Source organism: Andrena cerasifolii, chromosome 14 (assembly GCF_050908995.1).
Source record: "Andrena cerasifolii isolate SP2316 chromosome 14, iyAndCera1_principal, whole genome shotgun sequence".
Classification (NCBI taxonomy): domain Eukaryota; kingdom Metazoa; phylum Arthropoda; class Insecta; order Hymenoptera; family Andrenidae; genus Andrena; species Andrena cerasifolii.
The window spans coordinates 10593430-10612473 of NC_135131.1; the positions used below are offsets into that span (position 1 = coordinate 10593430).

Below are 19044 nucleotides of genomic sequence, written 5' to 3' on the forward strand. Positions count from 1 at the left end.
ACTGAAGAATCTTCAGTTTCATGATAAATATCACAGAACTCATAGTTGGGTAGAATGACGTTGATTCACTTCAGTTGGCCACACTGAGTATAAAAACTGCTCCAAAGTATTTGTTTTGATGTGCATCGTGCGGTATTTGGATATACGTTGGACTGATAAAAAATGGTATATTTAAGAATTATTGCACGAGAAAGCTGCGTTGCAATAATATTCAATTTACTTAAGTAATTAATTTTATGTTTTAGTTACCCCTGTCGTTGTTAAGGACAGCACAAAACCATCCTATGGTACGTTTTGCATTCGTTTGTAAAAGAAAAAGTACATTTCGGTTCTTCTGCGCATTTAAACAATCGAATTTTATTTTTCATAGCTGGTCGAGCTAAAAAATGGAGAAACATACAACGGACATTTGGTTAGCTGCGATAGTTGGATGAACGTAAATCTCAGAGAGGTTATATGCACGTCGAGGGTATAGTAGTGAACTTCTAAAAATTGCTAAAGCGTTGTTTCAACCATTTTGGGGGTATGGACCTCCTACATGGATTCGAATGTAATCTGCGAATGTAATCGATGCGCATAGTTACGCTCACATATGTGAATCGATTTGGCTTTTAACAAGGAAAACACCAGACATGGTTCGCACCGATTTCAGTGGAAATGTCTGGTGTTTCCCTTGTAAATACTTTGCGTTAAAAGGGTTGATTATTAGAATAATTGAATGGTGGACACATAACGTATTATCCAGGATGGCGACAAGTTTTGGAGGATGCCAGAGTGTTACATTCGGGGCAGCACGATCAAATATCTGCGAATACCTGACGAGGTCATAGATATGGTAAAAGAGGATGTACAGATGAAGTCGAGGGGTCGTGGGGAAATGAAAGGACGTGGGCAGAATCAAAGGGGTCGTGGTAGTGGAAGAGGTACAGTTAATTATGCTTTTACTTCTAATTATACGATGCTTAATATTTTATTGTGTTTTGCAGGCACTTTTGGCCGTGGTGGAAGAGGTCCTGCACCGCTTGGTCGCGGTGGGGGAAATCAATCGCAAAATAAAGCAAGAACTAAATGAAGCTTGTTAATATTCTAGCGCAATATACGTAACGGTCTGTTAATTTCTTTTTTAATACCTTCACTCGCATTTTTGAAATAAAAAATTGAAATGACAATGTAATACTAACTTTCCTCAAATAACGATTCTAAAATGTACCTAAGTATTATACCTGCATCTTGTGCAGTAGCAATACGATAAATCATTATTAATAATAAACTTAGGATATAATAAATATGTTGTTTATAAAAAGAAACATGTTTATTTGATTTACACGAAATAGAGGGCACAAAATTGTATTCTCGTAAATTCTATTATACACAATTCTTACATACTAATCGTGGAATAAACATTAAATACTATCGTACAGTGCTAACGTGAATTATTTATTGCATCTTTGAAAGAATAATAATTCGGCTATTATAATTCTATTCCGTCACTTGTTCTTGAAGTTTGTCATATGAATGAAAAAGAAATTGTAAATTGATACAAAATATGACTTATGCTTAACGTTGATACACAAATGACACGTGTATTGTATGCTGCGTTTTGTTTTCCATATATCTCTGTAATAAAGATGTAAGAACGTAAAAAAAAAAGAAGAAAAAATAGCGAAGCTCACCAAGTAATTAATACTTACCTAATTAATTATACATTAATGTTTGTACGTTGGAAATGGAATCCCTTTATCGTCCTTCAACTAAAAAGAGACGACAATTAATATAGGATGTAACAGTATAAATAATAAAGATTTATGAAACGATTTCGTGTAGAAAACTTACTGTACGATGCCAGATCTATCTCATCTGGCAATTCTGTGATATTAACGTCAAATCTTTCCTGGACGTCGTTTAATATTTTAGCATCACTTTCGTCACTTACTAACGTAATAGCAAGACCCTGCGAAGTATAAAGGGAACGTTAGCGAAAAATACATCGGGAGAAACTATTGAAGATTATAAATATATTCACCTTGGTACCAAAGCGACCAGCTCTGGCCACTCGATGTAGGTACGTGTCCGAATCTTCTGGCATGTCGTAATTGAATACGATATTTACACGCTCGATATCCATACCGCGGCCAAACAAATTCGTGGCTACAAGAATTCTCTGAAAATAACGAGTTGCTGTTCGTAAGCAATTACTCCGGCACGGGCGGCGAGCATTTATATTGAAATGAAACTGAATATCCAACTGGACGCTTACTTTTTGGAAATCTTTGAATTGCTGATATCTCGATAATCGTTCTTCCTGAGTCATGCCTCTGTGTATCCCGATAGCGGGGAAATTCTGTTCCGTTAGGAGCTGCGCCAAAGCCATACACCTTTGTACAGATTTTACAAAGATAACAACCTACAGAATGATTCGAGACAGAAACAAAAGGTTACAATGATTTAATACGCACAAACACCTTGGGATAAATGGTAGCAATAATTGGACCTATCCCTGCAGACAAACCTGATTAAATTCAAGAACATCGAGTAATTCAAATAGCTTCTTGTTCTTTTCATTCTCCTTAAGCTTGACGTAATGCTGCTGTAGACCGTGCAACGTGAGCTTCGCTTCGTCGTCCACATAGACTTCCATGGGCTGCGCAGAGAACGTTCTTTTATAAGATCACCTATTTCACCCTAACGATTTTAGCACCTTGATAATGTCAAGACTCAACACAACTGTTTCTCTTTTCGTGGGCTAATACGTTAACGAAACTTCAGTTAGCATCGAAGTCAGAAATATGTCTACTGATACAATTCACTATTGGATCAAAAGAAATCATTAAAAGTGACGAATAATTTTGAAACACGTGAAACGAATTGTAAGAAGGAAAACAAAAAAAAAAGAAAAGATTATTGAAATAATGAAACACGATGCGAAGTAGCAGTTAATCTAAGAATGTCTCAATTTCTCTAGTTTCCTTAATGACTATAAAAGAAAATGTGTATTAGTTGGTTTCGAGAACATTCCACTTGAGCTCTCATCTTTCCATCTCTGTTTTCACTTATTTTTCGATCGGATTAGTCATACTGGTTACATACGGTCCGGCGACTTCCATATCTCTGGGTAGTGCCAACAACGAAAACTCGGCTGTCACCCCAACAGAACTAAGAAGGCGCACCCATGAACGTTCTGCCACATCCGCTGGCCACTCGATGCCAAACCTCTTCTCCAAAATTCTGGCGCGATCGGTACATGCCCAGAAATCGGTCTCGATTATCGTGTTGGTATGCCCGTTCTATCACAAAACTTAAGGCCTCTGGGACTCTCTAACATCGCGACTTAATTATCTCGTTTTACACAAACTGATTTATGGATCGCCTCTTTCACGTACAGATGGCCACGGTCGTGAACTATGAACACTTCCATTGCTGTCCAATTTTCACTCCCTATCAATCGATTTATCGACCTCCACCAGCCCCTTTTATTGCGAATTACGAAAATGCGTTGCCTCGATTACGATTAATACGGACGCGAGCAAATTACAGTAAGGCATTATTGCCACGGTGATTTCAGCGATGCGTATCATCGTATTAAATCCCTCGATATCTAGCTAACCCCAGTATCCCAATATATCCTCTTGCATCTTCTTTCTTGCGCTCTTCTGTCTTCAGGTCGTCTTGATGTCTTCTTAGCCCCCCACCCACGATCGACAAGTACTTCGAACGCTGCTCTAACTCGTCTAAGAATCTACCCTCCCCATCGCATCCGCCTCGATCGTCGCCCGTACAAACTCTTTCTTATTTTTCCACCCAACCCGTCCCAACATTCGTGCAACATTATTACCGAACATAGTACTTTAACTCTGGCAATCTCAATATGCAGCAGACAAAATATATTATGCAACATCGAGAATCAGAACTAAATAAACTTTTGTGTGTATATTTTTATAAAGCTCTCGCCGACTGCCATCTCGATCGACTCGAGAAACGATTTAAACGAAGCTTTCGTTCCTTTACGAGCGGATACCGTGTCATACGGTAAATGGAGGGAAACCTTGGAGTGGAAACTCGTTACGTTTCAAGTTGCAGAACTTGACTTTTTCCGATTGAAAATCCAAAGACATCGAGGGGGCGATATTTTGCTTTCGTTATCGAACTTTGTGCCACTTCTTCAAAGTGTCGTCTAGCCTAGCCTAACCCGCGGGTGCGCCGTCAACGATATTTCTAGTATGGCCCGGGCTTTGTCCTGGGTACGAATACAGAGCCAACGAAGTAGGAGCAATCGAAGATCGAAGTGAAGAGGAAGATTGGTTAATTACATCTTGCATGAACTTTTTGCAGACGGGACGTATCTCCTTGGACAATGTGGCGCTGAACATCATGACTTGCTTGCCGTGTGGAGTGCTTCTAAATATCTCCTGTACATCCCTACGCATGTCTGCAAAAATCAATTTATTTTTTTTTTAGCGAGATATAAGTTACATTCCACGAATTCGCGAGCATACAAAGAAGTTGCGATTGTTCATAATTACCTAGCAATTCAAGCATTTTATCGCACTCATCGAGTATAAAGTGTTTCAGATGCTTCAGATTTAATTTCTTATTTCGTACAAGAGCGAGGATACGACCTGGCGTGCCCACGACAATATGTGGACACGTGTTCTTCAAAACTTCCTCGTCTTTTTGAATCGGCAAGCCACCGAAAAATACTCCAACCTGTAATTCCAACGACCCGTTATTAATTAAAAGCACAACTTTGGGGGAACTTGGATTATAACAGATGTAAGAATCTTCGTCAGCGGTAGGTGGTAGTAAAAAAGAGTGTCATCATTCTATGGTATGATAATTTTTTCATCATATGAAGATTCTTTGTTTTGATATTCAATTATGTAAACACGATTCGAGTAACATATAAAGCTTACCTTCACATGAGGCATATATTTGCTAAATCTTTCGTACTCCTTGCTAATTTGAAAGGCGAGCTCTCGCGTGTGGCACATGACAAGAACGTAAACTTGATTCTCAGTTAATTCTAATTGCTGCAGGGTTGCCAGCACGAATACGGCCGTCTTGCCCATACCAGATTTCGCTTGGCACAATATATCCATGCCAAGCACCGCTTGTGGTATACATTCGTGCTGTACTGTAAATAATATTTATACAAGATTAATGTCCGCGTCTAAACGAGAGTATTAAATATTTTATGAAACCAGCGATCAGCGTTTATGATGTTCGTTCATATAATATCAGTTGTCCCTATCATATATCGTCATCATGCAAAAGATGTAAAGATATTCTCTGCTTATAATACGAGCTTATTAACAGCATGGAGAAATAAAATATAATTACCTTCGGATGGATGCTCGAAGCCACAGTCAACGATTGCACGTAATATCTCTGGTTTCAGGAGGAAATCCCTAAACCCACTGCTGTGAATAGATACATATGTGCCTTTGACTTCCTTTTTGGCAGGTATGTCTCCGCTTCCGTCAACTACTTGTTCAGTTTGTTCCTCATCTTCGTAGTCCAGAAGATCATCGTTATCCGCCATTTTCGTATGCGTGTATTTATTAGAAAACTGCTGAAATATAAACGGAGACTAAATTTTAGAAATTCAACTTATGATTTCTGCACATTATTTATATTATTAGCTTTCTATGCTTAAAAAAAAAACGGAGTAATATATTTCCACATTATCAGACTTTATACTCAAACGATTTATATTATATGTAAGCAGTGATTACATAATTCCATTATAAGAATTCTTCTAACTTTTAGTGAATTATGGCATGGAAAGAGACTTGTATATTTACAACGATTAATTATACTCGGAAGTACTTTAGCGTGGGTATATTTACGCGAGAAGCAATGATTATTGCAATTCTTTTGTTGCAAATGGAGTAGAGAATTCCAAATGCTCCGAAACAAAATGAGCCTCTGATACTCTACATGAACGCGCTTGCCTACAACGGTAACGATTTTTGTGCAAACTGTACACGTAATGTAACCGCCATTTTAGTGACGCTATACCATTTGCCGCAGAAAAATGAGTATTCTGATATAACTGCGATACTTGGAATTTGAATATCTATTGAACGTTCCATGCATGAATATGTGCTCAACAAATGTGTATTTATGCAATTATAATATATGTAACTTGTAAATTTTTATACCCGCTCACGTTTCGTTTACAATCGCACGCTTACAAGACACTTGCGCATCATTTAATTTTTGTAATGGAACATCCTCGAAATAACAAAATGAATAAACGGATCCGAAACTTGAAATTATTCTGAACGTAACTGAGTACAACGTTTGCGCGGATCGATTTTAAGAAGTAATTAGAAAATGGATTACAAATGGCACAACTTACCTCCAAACGCAACTCCGACAAACTGACGCTCGCTGTTACTATAGTCAATACGTTCGTTGCAATATCTTGTAACTACGTTCCGGAAGACCGGTGTCGCCGCCTACAAACTAAGTCAACAAAAGCTTGATTTAATTAGTTATTTATTCATTCAATATATCTTAATCTTCATGTAGGCACATTACAATCCATTGTGCACGATATTGAACAAAAATCCTGTTAATTTATTGCGTTTTACTGCTAAACAGAAATTTGTTTAATTCATGGATCACGATGGAACACCGCACACTATCACGCGGATATGGACGCGGAAGAACCCTGAAGAACAAAGAACACTATACACTAGGGACGTATAAATGCTGGTGTTACGCTAACGCGTGAATGTAGCTAGAGGATTGTATGCAATCGATATGTAAAGTAGGAGCGCGATTTTCAAAGTATGTATATACGCGAAAAGGGTAAAGTATGGACTTCAGGTCCACCTTTGACCTGCAGAAACTGAACTGTTGATAACGGCACGATAAGATATTTACATGGACGAGAATATTCTCATAATCTACTAAGTATTGTAAACAAACGTACCATTTTAGAATGAGCAATAATTAAAATAGAAATTGTATAAACTGACACTAATATGAATTTGAATTGAAAAATTATATAATTATATATATAACTAGTACCCCCACCCTCTTCACCGTCCTATACCACTTATTGTATTCCGATTCTCTTATCCTTTTCCACCTTTCCTCCTCCTGCATTTTTCTTTCCCTACACACCAATTCCTGCCCCCTCAACTCCCCTCATTCTTTCTACCACCTTTCTCTTCCATCTCCTTACATCTCCCTTTACCTCCTACTCCTCCCCCTCTTCCTCTCATTGTAGTAAGTATACAACTTAATATTGAATAATTGTACCTATATAGTATTGTTATCGAATTGATGTAAAAAATTGCCAAGAAACCCAAGTGATATCGTTTAAATATGGTAAAGTTTATTTAATAACATCACAGATACAATAATTATGTACACAATTGTTTGAGAAAATGTTAGCCCCATGGCTAAACACTTTCAGCTATCCCATTGTCAATGTAAGCACTGAAGTACTAAGTTTCAGATAAAGGTGCTCCATAAGGGCGGACATTTGACAAGTTCCGAAACAGAAACTCCGATTTCCGAAATCGTATTGCAGTCCAGAATTACGCCCCGTTCTAGACATATGCTTATGCTTGCATTACATTTTGCTAATCCATTAATACACAATTAGCAGCCGCCTGCGTTAGCCCGACGGCTGTATTACAAGTTGTCTTCCGATGAGGACAGTTTATCGAATACGTAAAGTTTCAATTGAGCGTCGTGCCTTTGCGGAGGCGCGGCAGACTCTGGTTTCCCCATCTGCGAGGCACACGGAGGATCTATGTTACGGGATAACAAGGTGTGATTGAGCTCGGGCATCAAGGCAGTTGGATCCTTTAGAGGCAATGTTACTTCTCTCAGAGAGTCTGTAGGTGAGGGAGGAAGCACCACTTTCTCGGGAGCATTTTGAATAAATATTACTCTAGAAAATGTTGTTCGTAAGTACAGGAAATTACGGCGCGAAGCTTTCTGCTTGATAATATGGATTAAATATAAGATGACCAGAACAAAAATTGATAGAATTATTATTCACCTGTTAAGTGCTCGCCATTTTCTGCATAGCGTAATGTATGTTTTGCATTGAATGTACATAAAAACTAAGCCTCCTGTAGAACCGATTACGACAACGATCAGCTTAGTCCAGAAAGACCAGTCTACGTATCCACGTCGAGCCTCTTCCACCGATCGTTCGACAAGTACATATAAAGACCAAGCCACACAGAGTGCAGCTACTGCGTGGAAAACAACTGTGCACCATAATTTACGAACTTCTACGACCGACATTTCAAGTTTCTCCCACTGGAAAATATAAGAAAAGATATGTTAATCGACTTTTACTTATCCATAACAAAGTTAGAAAGAATGGCATGCAAGGAACGCCTACGAATGCAAAAACGATGATACCTCGCAAAATGGTTTTGTTTTAGCGTGCATGATAAATGTGAATTTACACAATTCACAAGCACGCGTATCTGAAGCTTTTATCCATTGTTGTAGGCAAGCTTGATGTACGTAACGCAAACTGCCGTTACAGTAACAAGGTGCTAAAAGAGGAGCACCTTCTTCGCCTTCGCAGTGACATATTCTGTAATAAAATGAAACAGTCGTTAAACGCTGCTCCTTTCTTAGAGAATATATCAATTAATTCCATGGGAACCCTTTTTATAACACCATTATACTTACCTGCAGATATCATGATTGCTCGAGGACAGTGCGCTTACGGATGAGTGACAATGGTCCGGTATGATAGTAACTACTGTTGCATATGCTGATTCCTAAAACGTAATTTTTTCCATAAATATACATTTCTGTTCTTAAGCCTTTGGTAAATACAATAAAAGAGAATTAATTTAGGAAAAGCAGAAGAAATAAATAGACATAGCTATAAGTAGGTAACAAAGACAGAATTTACCCTTGGCGTCCATTCTGGTAAGCCTTCGCCACCAGCGGGACTGTTATTATTGGAAGGACCAAGCGACAGAGGTGGTTGCCAGTCAGGCGGATTAACATTGATCTGGTGAACCGGCATCACTCTCTGACCTCAGCAAAGATGCGATCAGTGATAAAAAACATTAGCGAGACTCATCCTGGCGAATGTTTGGTAATTTATCCCCATCGGTATCATGTTTAAGCATAAATCAATAGTTAATCATATTAAGAGACTTTCTGCCATGGTATTAAACATTTAATTTCAATGCACATCTAACAACCTGCAATTATATATTAGTCCTTACAAAATATTGTACAAAACTCGGAGTATTATCATATTAACACTTTTGGTTGTTCGTTTGTATGTTAAATTTATGAGTAAAACCAAGAGATTTCAGCCTCATCTGTAAAAGTCTTCGAGAATCGACGAAGATTTAGAGAATTTGAATGAAACTGGTGTTAAGCTTGCTATAAGCAAAACATACAGCCAGTAAAGTGTTAATATTAACATAAAATTGTACCACTAACTGATTACTTATTAAAAAACATGTACAGATACATTTAATCTCTCAATATAATGTGTAAAGATTAAAAGATTAAAAGATAATGGATATACCAAATATAAAAGAAAAATGTTTATTAACATAAATAATAGTTATTCACAGTAGTAAAATCTGTGTGCAAAACAGAGTCTGCTGTTAATGTCAGTTACATAGAAATTGCATGGAATGCGAGACAGAGACACGAAGCCATTCGCATCGAACTAACGACGCACTTTGTTCTCTGTCATTCCAGTCCACAAAGATCAAGTCAGAATCACAGGAGCATAACATACAAAGGCTTCTGACGCAAAGTGTTACATTGTATATACATTGTCAACGGAAAGCTTTCAAGTTCGCGAATCACATATCAAATGCTGACTAAAGTTTCAAGATTTATTTGTAAATAATAAATAAATTCTTATCCCAAACAATTTTTATTTGTTAGCAACGTCTACATTATTATTCCCCTTCGCATCGGGAAGCATTTAAATGAAATTTGGTTCCTTATCGAATCAGCCTTGCTTAAGCGCTGCGCATAGCCAACACTTGACTCTGAAACATTGCTTGCAACAATGTTTTGAATTAAATGTCACAAAGAGCAGCTTCAGTAATTACGTAACGGTATCCGATTGAGAATCAAAGACCTCTGGCAGTTACTCTTCCTTTGCAACCAAAGATTATTCGTCAACGAGGAATATCTACTATTCTGAATGTAAGTTTACTCGAGTACAGATTCATTGAAATGGAAATTTATTCGAATAAAAAAATCATTGGTTAATCATGAGTAATATCCACTTTATTCGCTGCCGCGGAAAACATTTATCGAAATAAAGTTTTATTCAAACGCCGCAATGAGAATTCATTCGAACGTGCTGCTTAACTCTGCGTGAACGTAACACACTGGCGACGGGAGCTACTCCACAAGAAGAAAACAAAATCATTGGCGTCACATACATCTTTTTTCGTTTCCGAGCGAACTGCGGTAGAAGCAACAATAACTTTCTGCTTAGTAATGATGATTCGCTAAGAGATATACAGTTCGAGCGGCTCAACCTCGGACGGTTGGGCGATACTGGACGAGCGAACTTTCAATATTTATCGCCGACGAGGTTTTATCAAACACCAAGGGGAGCCTGAGCGATTTTGACACTTTGCCTCGAGTCAATGACACAATATAGGAATATCTTGTGTCCACTGCAGTGAATAGCTTGCACAATTCGGAGTTGAGATTATTTGCGAGTCGTCTTCGATTTATCACCGTTCACCATTCCTAACGCGTGCTATCGGCCGCGTCCATATTCAAAAAACTATAACGAATGCCGACTCCGTAGCAGAGCACAGTCCTTTCTCCCCGACAGACTGTGTATCTCATCTCATTTCTCCTCTGATACGCCGCCATAACGTAGAGCGTAGGCTGCGTAGGTGTGGCGTGCGCACAAATTCAGCCAATCCATTTCTCGGAAATGACATTGGATTCGAAGTTGAGGTAAAATTTGAAATAGGAGCATTTAAGTTGTTAGCCCGTATCGTTCATACTTTATTGAATACGTTCGATAGAATTGAAGGGGAAATTTATCCATTGGTAAACAAAAGCAAGAAACACAGGGGATCTCATCAATATTTTGTTAAAAAGTTTTATTTAAGAAAAATAAGATTAGACATGTAACTGTTTACAATATGCGTAACTGCGGTGTGCAATGTCGTCTCTATGTTCAGATTTCTATTTCAGTCTTGCCGTGCCGGGATATTTATTTTACAGTCTTCTGCTTTGCGAAAATAAATATACCTTTTCATTATGGGATGTATAAAGAAAGACTACGCAGTAATTGCTATAAAAATGTGTTTATCACTTACACTTCACAAATATACATTCTTGCTGTACATCACACAGAATCCACATTTATATATACACAATCACATTTGTAGTTGAATATGGGGGAGATACGCGGATTATCGTTGCAATGTTAAGAGTTGCTTGCTTGAGGGATTAGTTGATTCTCCACTTGCATATAAAATTGTTCCCCGAACCACTCTCTATGCATTTCTAGGTAACTGTAATATCACGAATGAAACGGTCAGCCATGAATATTGAATAACACCCGACGTACGTGCGAAAGAAGATTACCTGAGAAACATGTCCAAATACTTTAAAAGAACTTTCAACTTTTTATTCGGTATGTCCGCCGAGTGGAGTAAATCTGGCAATTTGACTAAACGTTGAGAGAATACCTTGGATTACAATTCTGCTTAGAAATATTTAACGAAAGTATGTGGTTACACACCAAATAGTCGGGTTAAATGAATGGCACCATAGTAGGTAGAAGGATTAGGGGGACCTTCGGGTTTCGAAGATTCGGGCATTAATCTCCATTTATTCGATTGCTGCAGCAAGGCGTTCACTTGTGCAGACGTAACAACCGGTAGCCTTAGTATTACACCACGTGGGCTAGAACAACGAGAACTTGTACTTGCAATACTAGAAAAAAAGAAACTATCAATTCTGTAACTACATAAGCGACACGAAAAAAAGGGGCGACACATTGAGATCTGTGTTTACCTGGACATAGTTCCCGTATCCTGTTTAATGTCCTCGTACGATCTTAGTTGCCTATTTTCATCGATAGAACTCACTCTGCACGATCTTAGCCTTCGCTTAGAATTTGTTAGAGTTTTCGCCGCGGTATCTACTTCTGGGTCGTGTTCTTGGAAAGGCGGTAAGTGCGCATACTCGGTGTCCTCGTATTCTTCCTTCACTAACACTTCCGAATTCCTTAAAGAAACAATATGTATCAATTTGAATGTTGTGATAAAAGATAGATAGGGCGTCTTAAACAATATTTTCGTAAAATTGTCACTTCAATTAGAAATCACATACTCGACTGGTTCTTCTTTCACAAGCATCTGCTGCTCGTTATACAAGAAGGAAGATTTCAAATTACAATATTGTTCTTGTTCGTGTCTATACAGAAGGAGATCGTGCAACGTGAAATCGAAATATATACGTAGTCCATCCGCCACTTCTCTACATATATTTATTTCATTGATTGTTTTCTCTATCGTATTATTCACTTTATTCCTCTGAGGCTTTTCTGGAATGCTCGTCAGTTGTGTTGTGGTGAAGTGCTGTACCCATGATTCTAGAATATTTGTAACAGTGGGCTGCGCGGGAAGAACGGCTAGCTAAAATCCATATAATACTTCATTTTATTTTTTAACATTAGACCATGTTTTCGCGCGATATTAAGATCGAGGGGAATACCTTATTTTTGTTTGTTATCAGATCGTAATCTTGATCGAGAAATCTTCTTAGGGTGGTACCTATATCGAGATCGATTCCAGGTTTTATGCTGGCGCCAGATTGACTACCACCGCCGCTATCTTCGTCGTCGCTTGTTTCCCCAACATAGTCGGAGCTACTTTCCGTATCCTCTTCCGTGATAACTTCTTCCGTATCATAATCAGCGTGCTGCCCCGAACTGCCATCTTCCGATGACCCGGTCGTCGCAGACGTCGCTCGACTACCCCCACTTCTGGCTCTTCTTCGAGGCTCTTGATTCTCAGTCTCATTTAAACGTTCCGACAGTTTGTGGCTTCTTTTCTTACGTTCCCGTCGATACAAATAAGCTCCTCTATTTATAATTTCATTTACATGAGATTAACCGAGCAATCCTATACTTCTAAAATTTTCCTTCGTACAATCCGAACAATTACTTATCGTATACATACAACTGTAACTGTGCCTTCTGCGCTAAATCTCGTTGAAGCTGGCGATTCTCTTCGGTGTCTTTTAATACGTATTCTTCCGTTACACAACGATCCCATGAAGAATTCCACCCCTATTATCGCAATGAATGTTTCATTTTATGTAATCTAATGATGAAAATACTTATTGATTAACATAATTACTTATTCGTTACTTACCTGAAAATGTATCAAATACTCAACAGCTTTTCTTCCCCTCTGATCTTTGTTAACAATTACATCGAGTACCTACAGAGAAATTTCACAGTGAAATATGTAAAAGTTTACCTAGTATTGTTATCTGTTACAAATTTATAGAAGAATTCTGAATTATTGCAGATTTCCTTTTTAATGTAACTGAATTCCCTATCTATGCTTCGAAACCCATACTGTAGCATAGTGTTGAGTAGGACGCACCTTCGATTGTTTGTTTATTATTAACACTAATGACATTTGCTAAGCATACATGTGTGCTACGATTAGTTTTACATATATAGGTTCACAGCATCACAAGGATTAAATGAAACAGAATTTTCAATGACTCACAATACGAGTTTTATTTTGGTTTTAGATGTTACAGATTTGAAATATGTTTTCTATAGAATGTGTGATAAATAGGTGCAAATAAGAATGCAAATTGAATTTATTAAGGACGATCTCATTGTTCAAATAATTCTTCCTTTCTTTATAACGTACCTTTGAGTCGTACAATACTTTTGCTTTTGTAGGATCGGGTTCGTAACAGAGAACCTTTTCACCGTCACAGAATTTAAATTTTGGCCCTCGAGTGGACACCATTCCTTCCTACCGAAGATTAGAACCAAATAGCGAATTACTTTTATAAACGATCTATTATTAACGTGGACAACAGTTTGATATCGTTTACAGTATCGCGATCCGAAGAATCAACAGTTAATTTGAAAGTGATCGACGATTACGGAGTACTATTCGATATCTGCATAATTTTGTTGTTGTTGAAATTGCAAGCAATATTGATCACTGAATAATGGACTTATATGATGCATTAATAATGCGCAGATAGAGATTTAAGTCTCCCGGAATCATAAAATATTCTCTTACAGAATTATGTTGGTTAGTTTGTACACAACCTAACTTTACTTTGATCACAGGTGAGGTGTAGGATAAACCTAACATCTTATGAGAGATCGTATTATGCGAACTGAAATACCGACTGCGTGAAAAATCAATGATGGGGTTGGCGCACTCTATGTTTAAGAATAAAAACTCTGAGGACAATATTCCTCTGAATCACAGACCAGGCATAGGATAGATTTATCATCCAATATAATTCTTACGTGATCGATTCAGCACACACGACGTATAGGATAGACCTATCACAGACCAGGTCCTCGTGTCTGTGGATTCAGCCTAAAATAAGATTGCAATGCTACTTCGTCGATGTTTGAATCACCGACGTCGGTAAAGTTGGTAATGCTATCTGACTTTATGATATCTTGAGAAAAGGTATATAAGTCAATTAGCAATATATACAGGAAATGAAAGTGTAATACAGGTATTCAGATCAGATGATTATAAAATAAAATTTCCAATATATGCTACTACGATAAATAATAATTTTACAAAGGGGGAAAAAAGGAAAAAGTTGATCCGCATTCGTGTAGCGCGTAGAGAGCTCGCGAGTGTTCGTAAATTTTCGGCGAGCCTCGGAAAGGATCGGGAGCTTAGGGACGCGGTGCGCTGGAAGAAACGGCACTTTTTCTCTGGCATCGAGACACGCGTCGTGCACTTTTGTAACGCACGCCTCGGATCAATAAAATAAAACGCAACCATTTCACACCCGTGAATTAGCAAGGAGGACTCATTTAAACCAGTTCTCTTCAGGTATACCACATGACTGTACTGAAAAAATATTTAATTATCTAAGAGATGAAAATGTAAGAACTATAATGGACGCTTGCGAGCGTGTAGTGTCAGCAGTCCTAATACTAACAATAAGTAACGTGGTAATTAGTACTACAAACACATCTAAAATATCATACCATCATTTTTATTGAAAGTACGGGTTCAGTCGACAGCGGCCATAGCTTTCAGCAGCTAATAGCGCTAGGAATTAAGTACAAGTTTGCTTAACGCGGTAAAAAATACGATATTTAAATTTACATCAGGCAAGTGGCATCTTCGATATATGCGCCTCAGTTCTTAATGCATCTGTTGGTAGCGATCCTCACGTCGGTGGTCGCAGAGCGGGCTGTCGAGACGGGTTCCATATTGCAGGAGAATGCCGCGTTGGTCACGTCGTTCACACCGCGTTGCGCGTTAAGCTTCAGCGTGTTCACCTCCGACTGGTAAGATCTAATAGACAGGTTGATTTGTCCCAGTTTGACAGCGATGCAGCTTTGCATTTGGAGGATGTTGGACTGGTAACAGTCGAGGAAAACGCTGTTCAATTGAGTCAGATATGCCTGCCCAGTCTGAAAGTACATATAAGCAAAGAGGAATAAATTATTATATCGTAGGTCCGCTAGCTTCACTTTGCATAGCTTGGCATCGATATACGTACCGCCATTGCTGTGTCGAGCGGAGCCAATTTTTGCTGAAGCTGACTGTTCCCAGTCGTTTCACATGCCTGTACCCCCGAGTACGCTGTTTTTGAGATGCTGCGCAGGCTGTCTTGGGCAGTAGTGTAGCAGTGCTCCACGTCTTTTCCTTCTGCCTTAGCTGCATCCACGTTGGCCTGATGACGTTATAAAATCTTACGAATATGTATCGCGATATGACTCTACTAGCATTTCCGGTTGGCCCATAGTATCCACAAGTAGAGAATTAATTGGCCATCAAAATGCCGACAATAAATGCTACTAGGGGACGTTCCGTCGGAGATAAGTACTTACGCGAATTTCAGTGAGGGCCGGGTTCACGATGTTATTTATGTTCACTATGCTTTGGCTCCTAAGGGTGGACAATTTGTTATTTGTTGTCATGGCCAGATTTGTTTTGGTACGCCTAAGGTCTGAGACGATTGACTCAACGTTTCTCTTACTGGTGTCCACTGCGGCCTTTAATTGGTCCAGTGGGTTGTAGGCTGATGCCTGAAAAGAGAAAATATGTTTGATGGAGTTTGTGGGTGTTGAAATTGCTTTGGTTGTGATATTTTCTTAAATTATGAGTCCTGTAACAACTGTTCCATAATTTTTAACGTTTTTTATTTATCACTGGAATCTTTATCACTAGATTAAGCTAGGAGTTGATTAAGAAACTCATTGCCTATCTAATCTGTCTTGTCTTGCGAACGTTTATTTCCGCGTGTCGTTTATCGATATTATTTACTCGATTAAACAAATTAGCGAGGCTTTAATATTCGAGGTGCTAATTGTTCAGGGAGATAATAAGTATTTATATGAGATTAAGGGGGAGGCCTGCCTAGAAATTTTCGAAAAATCGATTTTTATATTTTCTTCAAGTACAACGTCTTAAAAATATTCCGTGAAAGTGTCAAGTTAATCCGACCAAAATTGACAAAGTTGTACGCGTGTAAGTAGGTAGGTGTTCCGCGGTGTAGCGCTCAGACCGAAAACTTTAAACGCGTTTCCCTCAAAATCATTTTTATGGCTTATTTTAGGGGTAAAAATCTGAGCGCTATCGGGAGTTTTTACTTTTTTTGCCTAGATATTTTTTTACACTCGAAAAACGAGCGATTTTTTGCCAAATATCGATGCTTCAACTTTGCACAGCTGCCATTATGTCTCAAAATAATTTTTCTAAACCGGGCTCGATAGCGCCTAGATAATTTAAATTATTATCTAAAAAAAAATGAATTTTCAATTTTGGATGATCCTGCACCGAGCTACGGTTGTCACCCTAAGGCACCTAAAAAAAGGGTACGTCTGGGGCATCGCCTATAACGCACAAACCTTTGAATACTTTTTACCACAAAAAATACTGAAATATTCGTAAGATGTACTCTTTCCAATAGACTAATGTTTAATAATAAAAGTTTATTGGTTTTTTTAGAAAAAATTCCCAAAGAGGCATGTTGTTTTGGCCGTTCTAGGTAGGCCTCCCTTAATCAAATTCCTGTTTCTGGAATGCCAATGAAGTTCAGCTTGTTAGGAAGTGAATGAAATTTCAGTAAAACAAAAGCATTGAGCATTCTTCCTGCTAAGCTCTTTATCATACAAACGAAAAGCAGTAGTTCACCCACTACAAATTGAAATTACATATTTTTAAGGCAACATTAATCAACCAGTCGAATTATTCGAAAAGTAATCAGATCATTGTTTAGAAAGTGAATTGTAATTTCGGTGGACTTTATAAAGTGTGCGTAGCTCGTATATTTACCTGCATGGCGCAAATGGCCGCGAGGAAACAAAGGGCGATGAATGACTTCATGTTACTCCAGGAAAATTGGCGATTGGTTTGCTTTATAACGGCTGCGCGAACTGATAATGGCAAACACGGTCCCCTGGCTTTTATAGGAAAGAGCAACGTGCTATCTTGGAGCGAATTGGATCATCGGGGCGAAGGGATACGCATGATAATGCCTGCACGTACACATGATCGTGTTTTAAGCGCGCACATGTAGCCTTCGGTGATTCCCCTGCAGCTCTACAAATTGGGAATTCACGAGCGAACAGTGACGGGATAATTATATCCCAGACATAACTGCGCAACGGGTGTCGCGTTTTATTTCCGTAACGGGTCTCCCCCGGTTTCCAGGTGATACACAAAATTCGATGTGGTCGAACTTCAGGATGCGTACGTATTTTAGTGTCTTGCACTGATGCGAATCCATCCGGTTTTCAAGTCGTTCTTCGATGTGCAACGTTAACTGCCCATGCTGGAATTAAGTTACGAAAATGGTAGCTGAAAATTGGGGGACTGGAGAATTTTGAAATGAGGGAATTGAGAGACTGGAAAATTTCGGAATTGGGGGATTGGGAAATTTAGAATTTTTGGGATTAGGTGGCTGGCGAATTTAGAAGTTTGGGAATTGGAAGGTTGGAGAATTTGGGAAATTGGGAGGCTGGACAATTTAGAAATGTAGGAATTGGAAAGCTGGAGAGTTTATAAAATTAGGAAATTGGGAAGGTAGAGTGAATATTTAATTTGGCAGCGCTATTTAATTACAGATGGCTTTACATCTAATTATAGTAAAACATTAAATTCTTTGATTCATAACACTTGTGCAAACCGAATCTGCACGCGCCATTCCATTGAAGTAAATCGGTGAAAATAGATGCCCTCGCAATTGTTAATTTTGACGATCATTAGCTGAAATTATTTCAGTATAAAAAAAGTCTTACGTGAAGATTACTTCACGTAAAAAGTGGAAAGTTAGACGATATCAAAATCTCTCAAGTACCTGATCAAATTAAAGATATCGGCAATGCAAATTGCGGAAGTAACTTATTTAAAATCAATTTCTGGCACATTGTTGATACCGACGGAAGTGGACGTTTTGATTAGATATAAAAGCGCAAATTCAAATAAAATCTTGTGATCTAAAAGCTTGTTATGAAATCTTACAATTAGTGTCACGCGTTGAAAATAACTTAAACAACTATGACGTTAAATCTACTCAGGAATAATTACTGCTATCGTCTTTATTTTTACGATGGTAGTAGATAAACATCCTTGTTTTGCTAAAAGTGAAGCATATCTCAGAAACTATGCGTCTGCTAATCACCGATAAATCTTTTTGTCAGTCTCTCCCAAGAAGTCGAGCATGGTCTTATCACTCCCTTCAGAATATTTATTAATGTCTTAACATACGGGGTGACGCATCTCTTTTGAATTCTGATTCACTCGTAGAATTGTTTTCAGCACTCCATTCATATAGCTATAATAATACATTGAGGAA

At 38.3% G+C, this 19044-nt stretch overlaps 5 protein-coding genes across 12 annotated transcripts; 1 reads left to right on the forward strand and 4 right to left on the reverse strand.

The window, feature by feature from the left end:
- Positions 1 to 27: 27 nt before the first annotated feature.
- LOC143376625 (U6 snRNA-associated Sm-like protein LSm4) lies at positions 28 to 1169 on the forward strand. Its single transcript, XM_076827151.1, has 5 exons — positions 28 to 165; positions 246 to 287; positions 371 to 469; positions 746 to 923; positions 987 to 1169. Exons 1-5 carry the CDS (start codon positions 163 to 165, stop codon positions 1070 to 1072), a joined length of 408 nt encoding a protein of 135 aa, XP_076683266.1. The 5' UTR covers positions 28 to 162; the 3' UTR covers positions 1073 to 1169.
- A 247-nt stretch (positions 1170 to 1416) lies between these two features.
- Positions 1417 to 6505, reverse strand: Hel25e (ATP-dependent RNA helicase 25E). Of its 2 annotated transcripts, none has more exons than XM_076827148.1 (11): positions 6362 to 6505; positions 5338 to 5569; positions 4911 to 5131; positions 4521 to 4704; positions 4308 to 4426; positions 2510 to 2641; positions 2258 to 2404; positions 2024 to 2161; positions 1834 to 1951; positions 1692 to 1751; positions 1417 to 1617 (listed from the first exon to the last, which is right to left on the reverse strand). In XM_076827148.1, the coding sequence occupies exons 2-10, from the start codon at positions 5537 to 5539 to the stop codon at positions 1738 to 1740; spliced, it is 1275 nt and encodes a 424-aa protein (XP_076683263.1). In that variant the 5' UTR covers positions 5540 to 5569; positions 6362 to 6505; the 3' UTR covers positions 1417 to 1617; positions 1692 to 1737. The 2 variants fall into 2 exon arrangements, with proteins under 2 accessions (XP_076683263.1, XP_076683264.1); XM_076827149.1 differs by having other exon boundaries at positions 5338 to 5566; positions 6362 to 6498.
- Positions 6506 to 7328: 823 nt separating this feature from the next.
- On the reverse strand, positions 7329 to 10874 carry LOC143376189 (E3 ubiquitin-protein ligase MARCHF8). 3 transcript variants are annotated; one of them, XM_076826154.1, is made up of 6 exons: positions 10416 to 10874; positions 8903 to 9200; positions 8674 to 8765; positions 8395 to 8575; positions 8024 to 8289; positions 7329 to 7912 (listed from the first exon to the last, which is right to left on the reverse strand). In XM_076826154.1, the coding sequence occupies exons 2-6, from the start codon at positions 9017 to 9019 to the stop codon at positions 7651 to 7653; spliced, it is 918 nt and encodes a 305-aa protein (XP_076682269.1). In that variant the 5' UTR covers positions 9020 to 9200; positions 10416 to 10874; the 3' UTR covers positions 7329 to 7650. The 3 variants fall into 3 exon arrangements, with proteins under 3 accessions (XP_076682269.1, XP_076682270.1, XP_076682268.1); XM_076826155.1 differs by having other exon boundaries at positions 10412 to 10874; XM_076826153.1 differs by having other exon boundaries at positions 10077 to 10874.
- A 196-nt stretch (positions 10875 to 11070) lies between these two features.
- Positions 11071 to 14439, reverse strand: Msl-3 (male-specific lethal 3). Of its 5 annotated transcripts, none has more exons than XM_076826407.1 (11): positions 14322 to 14439; positions 13899 to 14006; positions 13383 to 13451; positions 13188 to 13297; positions 12721 to 13090; positions 12337 to 12641; positions 12019 to 12231; positions 11744 to 11937; positions 11587 to 11671; positions 11316 to 11513; positions 11071 to 11224 (listed from the first exon to the last, which is right to left on the reverse strand). In XM_076826407.1, the coding sequence occupies exons 1-10, from the start codon at positions 14355 to 14357 to the stop codon at positions 11426 to 11428; spliced, it is 1578 nt and encodes a 525-aa protein (XP_076682522.1). In that variant the 5' UTR covers positions 14358 to 14439; the 3' UTR covers positions 11071 to 11224; positions 11316 to 11425. The 5 variants fall into 5 exon arrangements, with proteins under 5 accessions (XP_076682522.1, XP_076682521.1, XP_076682520.1 ...); XM_076826406.1 differs by having other exon boundaries at positions 11744 to 11907; positions 14283 to 14436; XM_076826405.1 differs by having other exon boundaries at positions 11071 to 11227; positions 11318 to 11513; positions 14283 to 14435.
- A 786-nt stretch (positions 14440 to 15225) lies between these two features.
- On the reverse strand, positions 15226 to 17683 carry LOC143376296 (uncharacterized). The gene is made up of 4 exons (XM_076826441.1): positions 17523 to 17683; positions 16076 to 16273; positions 15745 to 15918; positions 15226 to 15655 (listed from the first exon to the last, which is right to left on the reverse strand). Exons 1-4 carry the CDS (start codon positions 17571 to 17573, stop codon positions 15377 to 15379), a joined length of 702 nt encoding a protein of 233 aa, XP_076682556.1. The 5' UTR covers positions 17574 to 17683; the 3' UTR covers positions 15226 to 15376.
- Positions 17684 to 19044: the final 1361 nt, after the last annotated feature.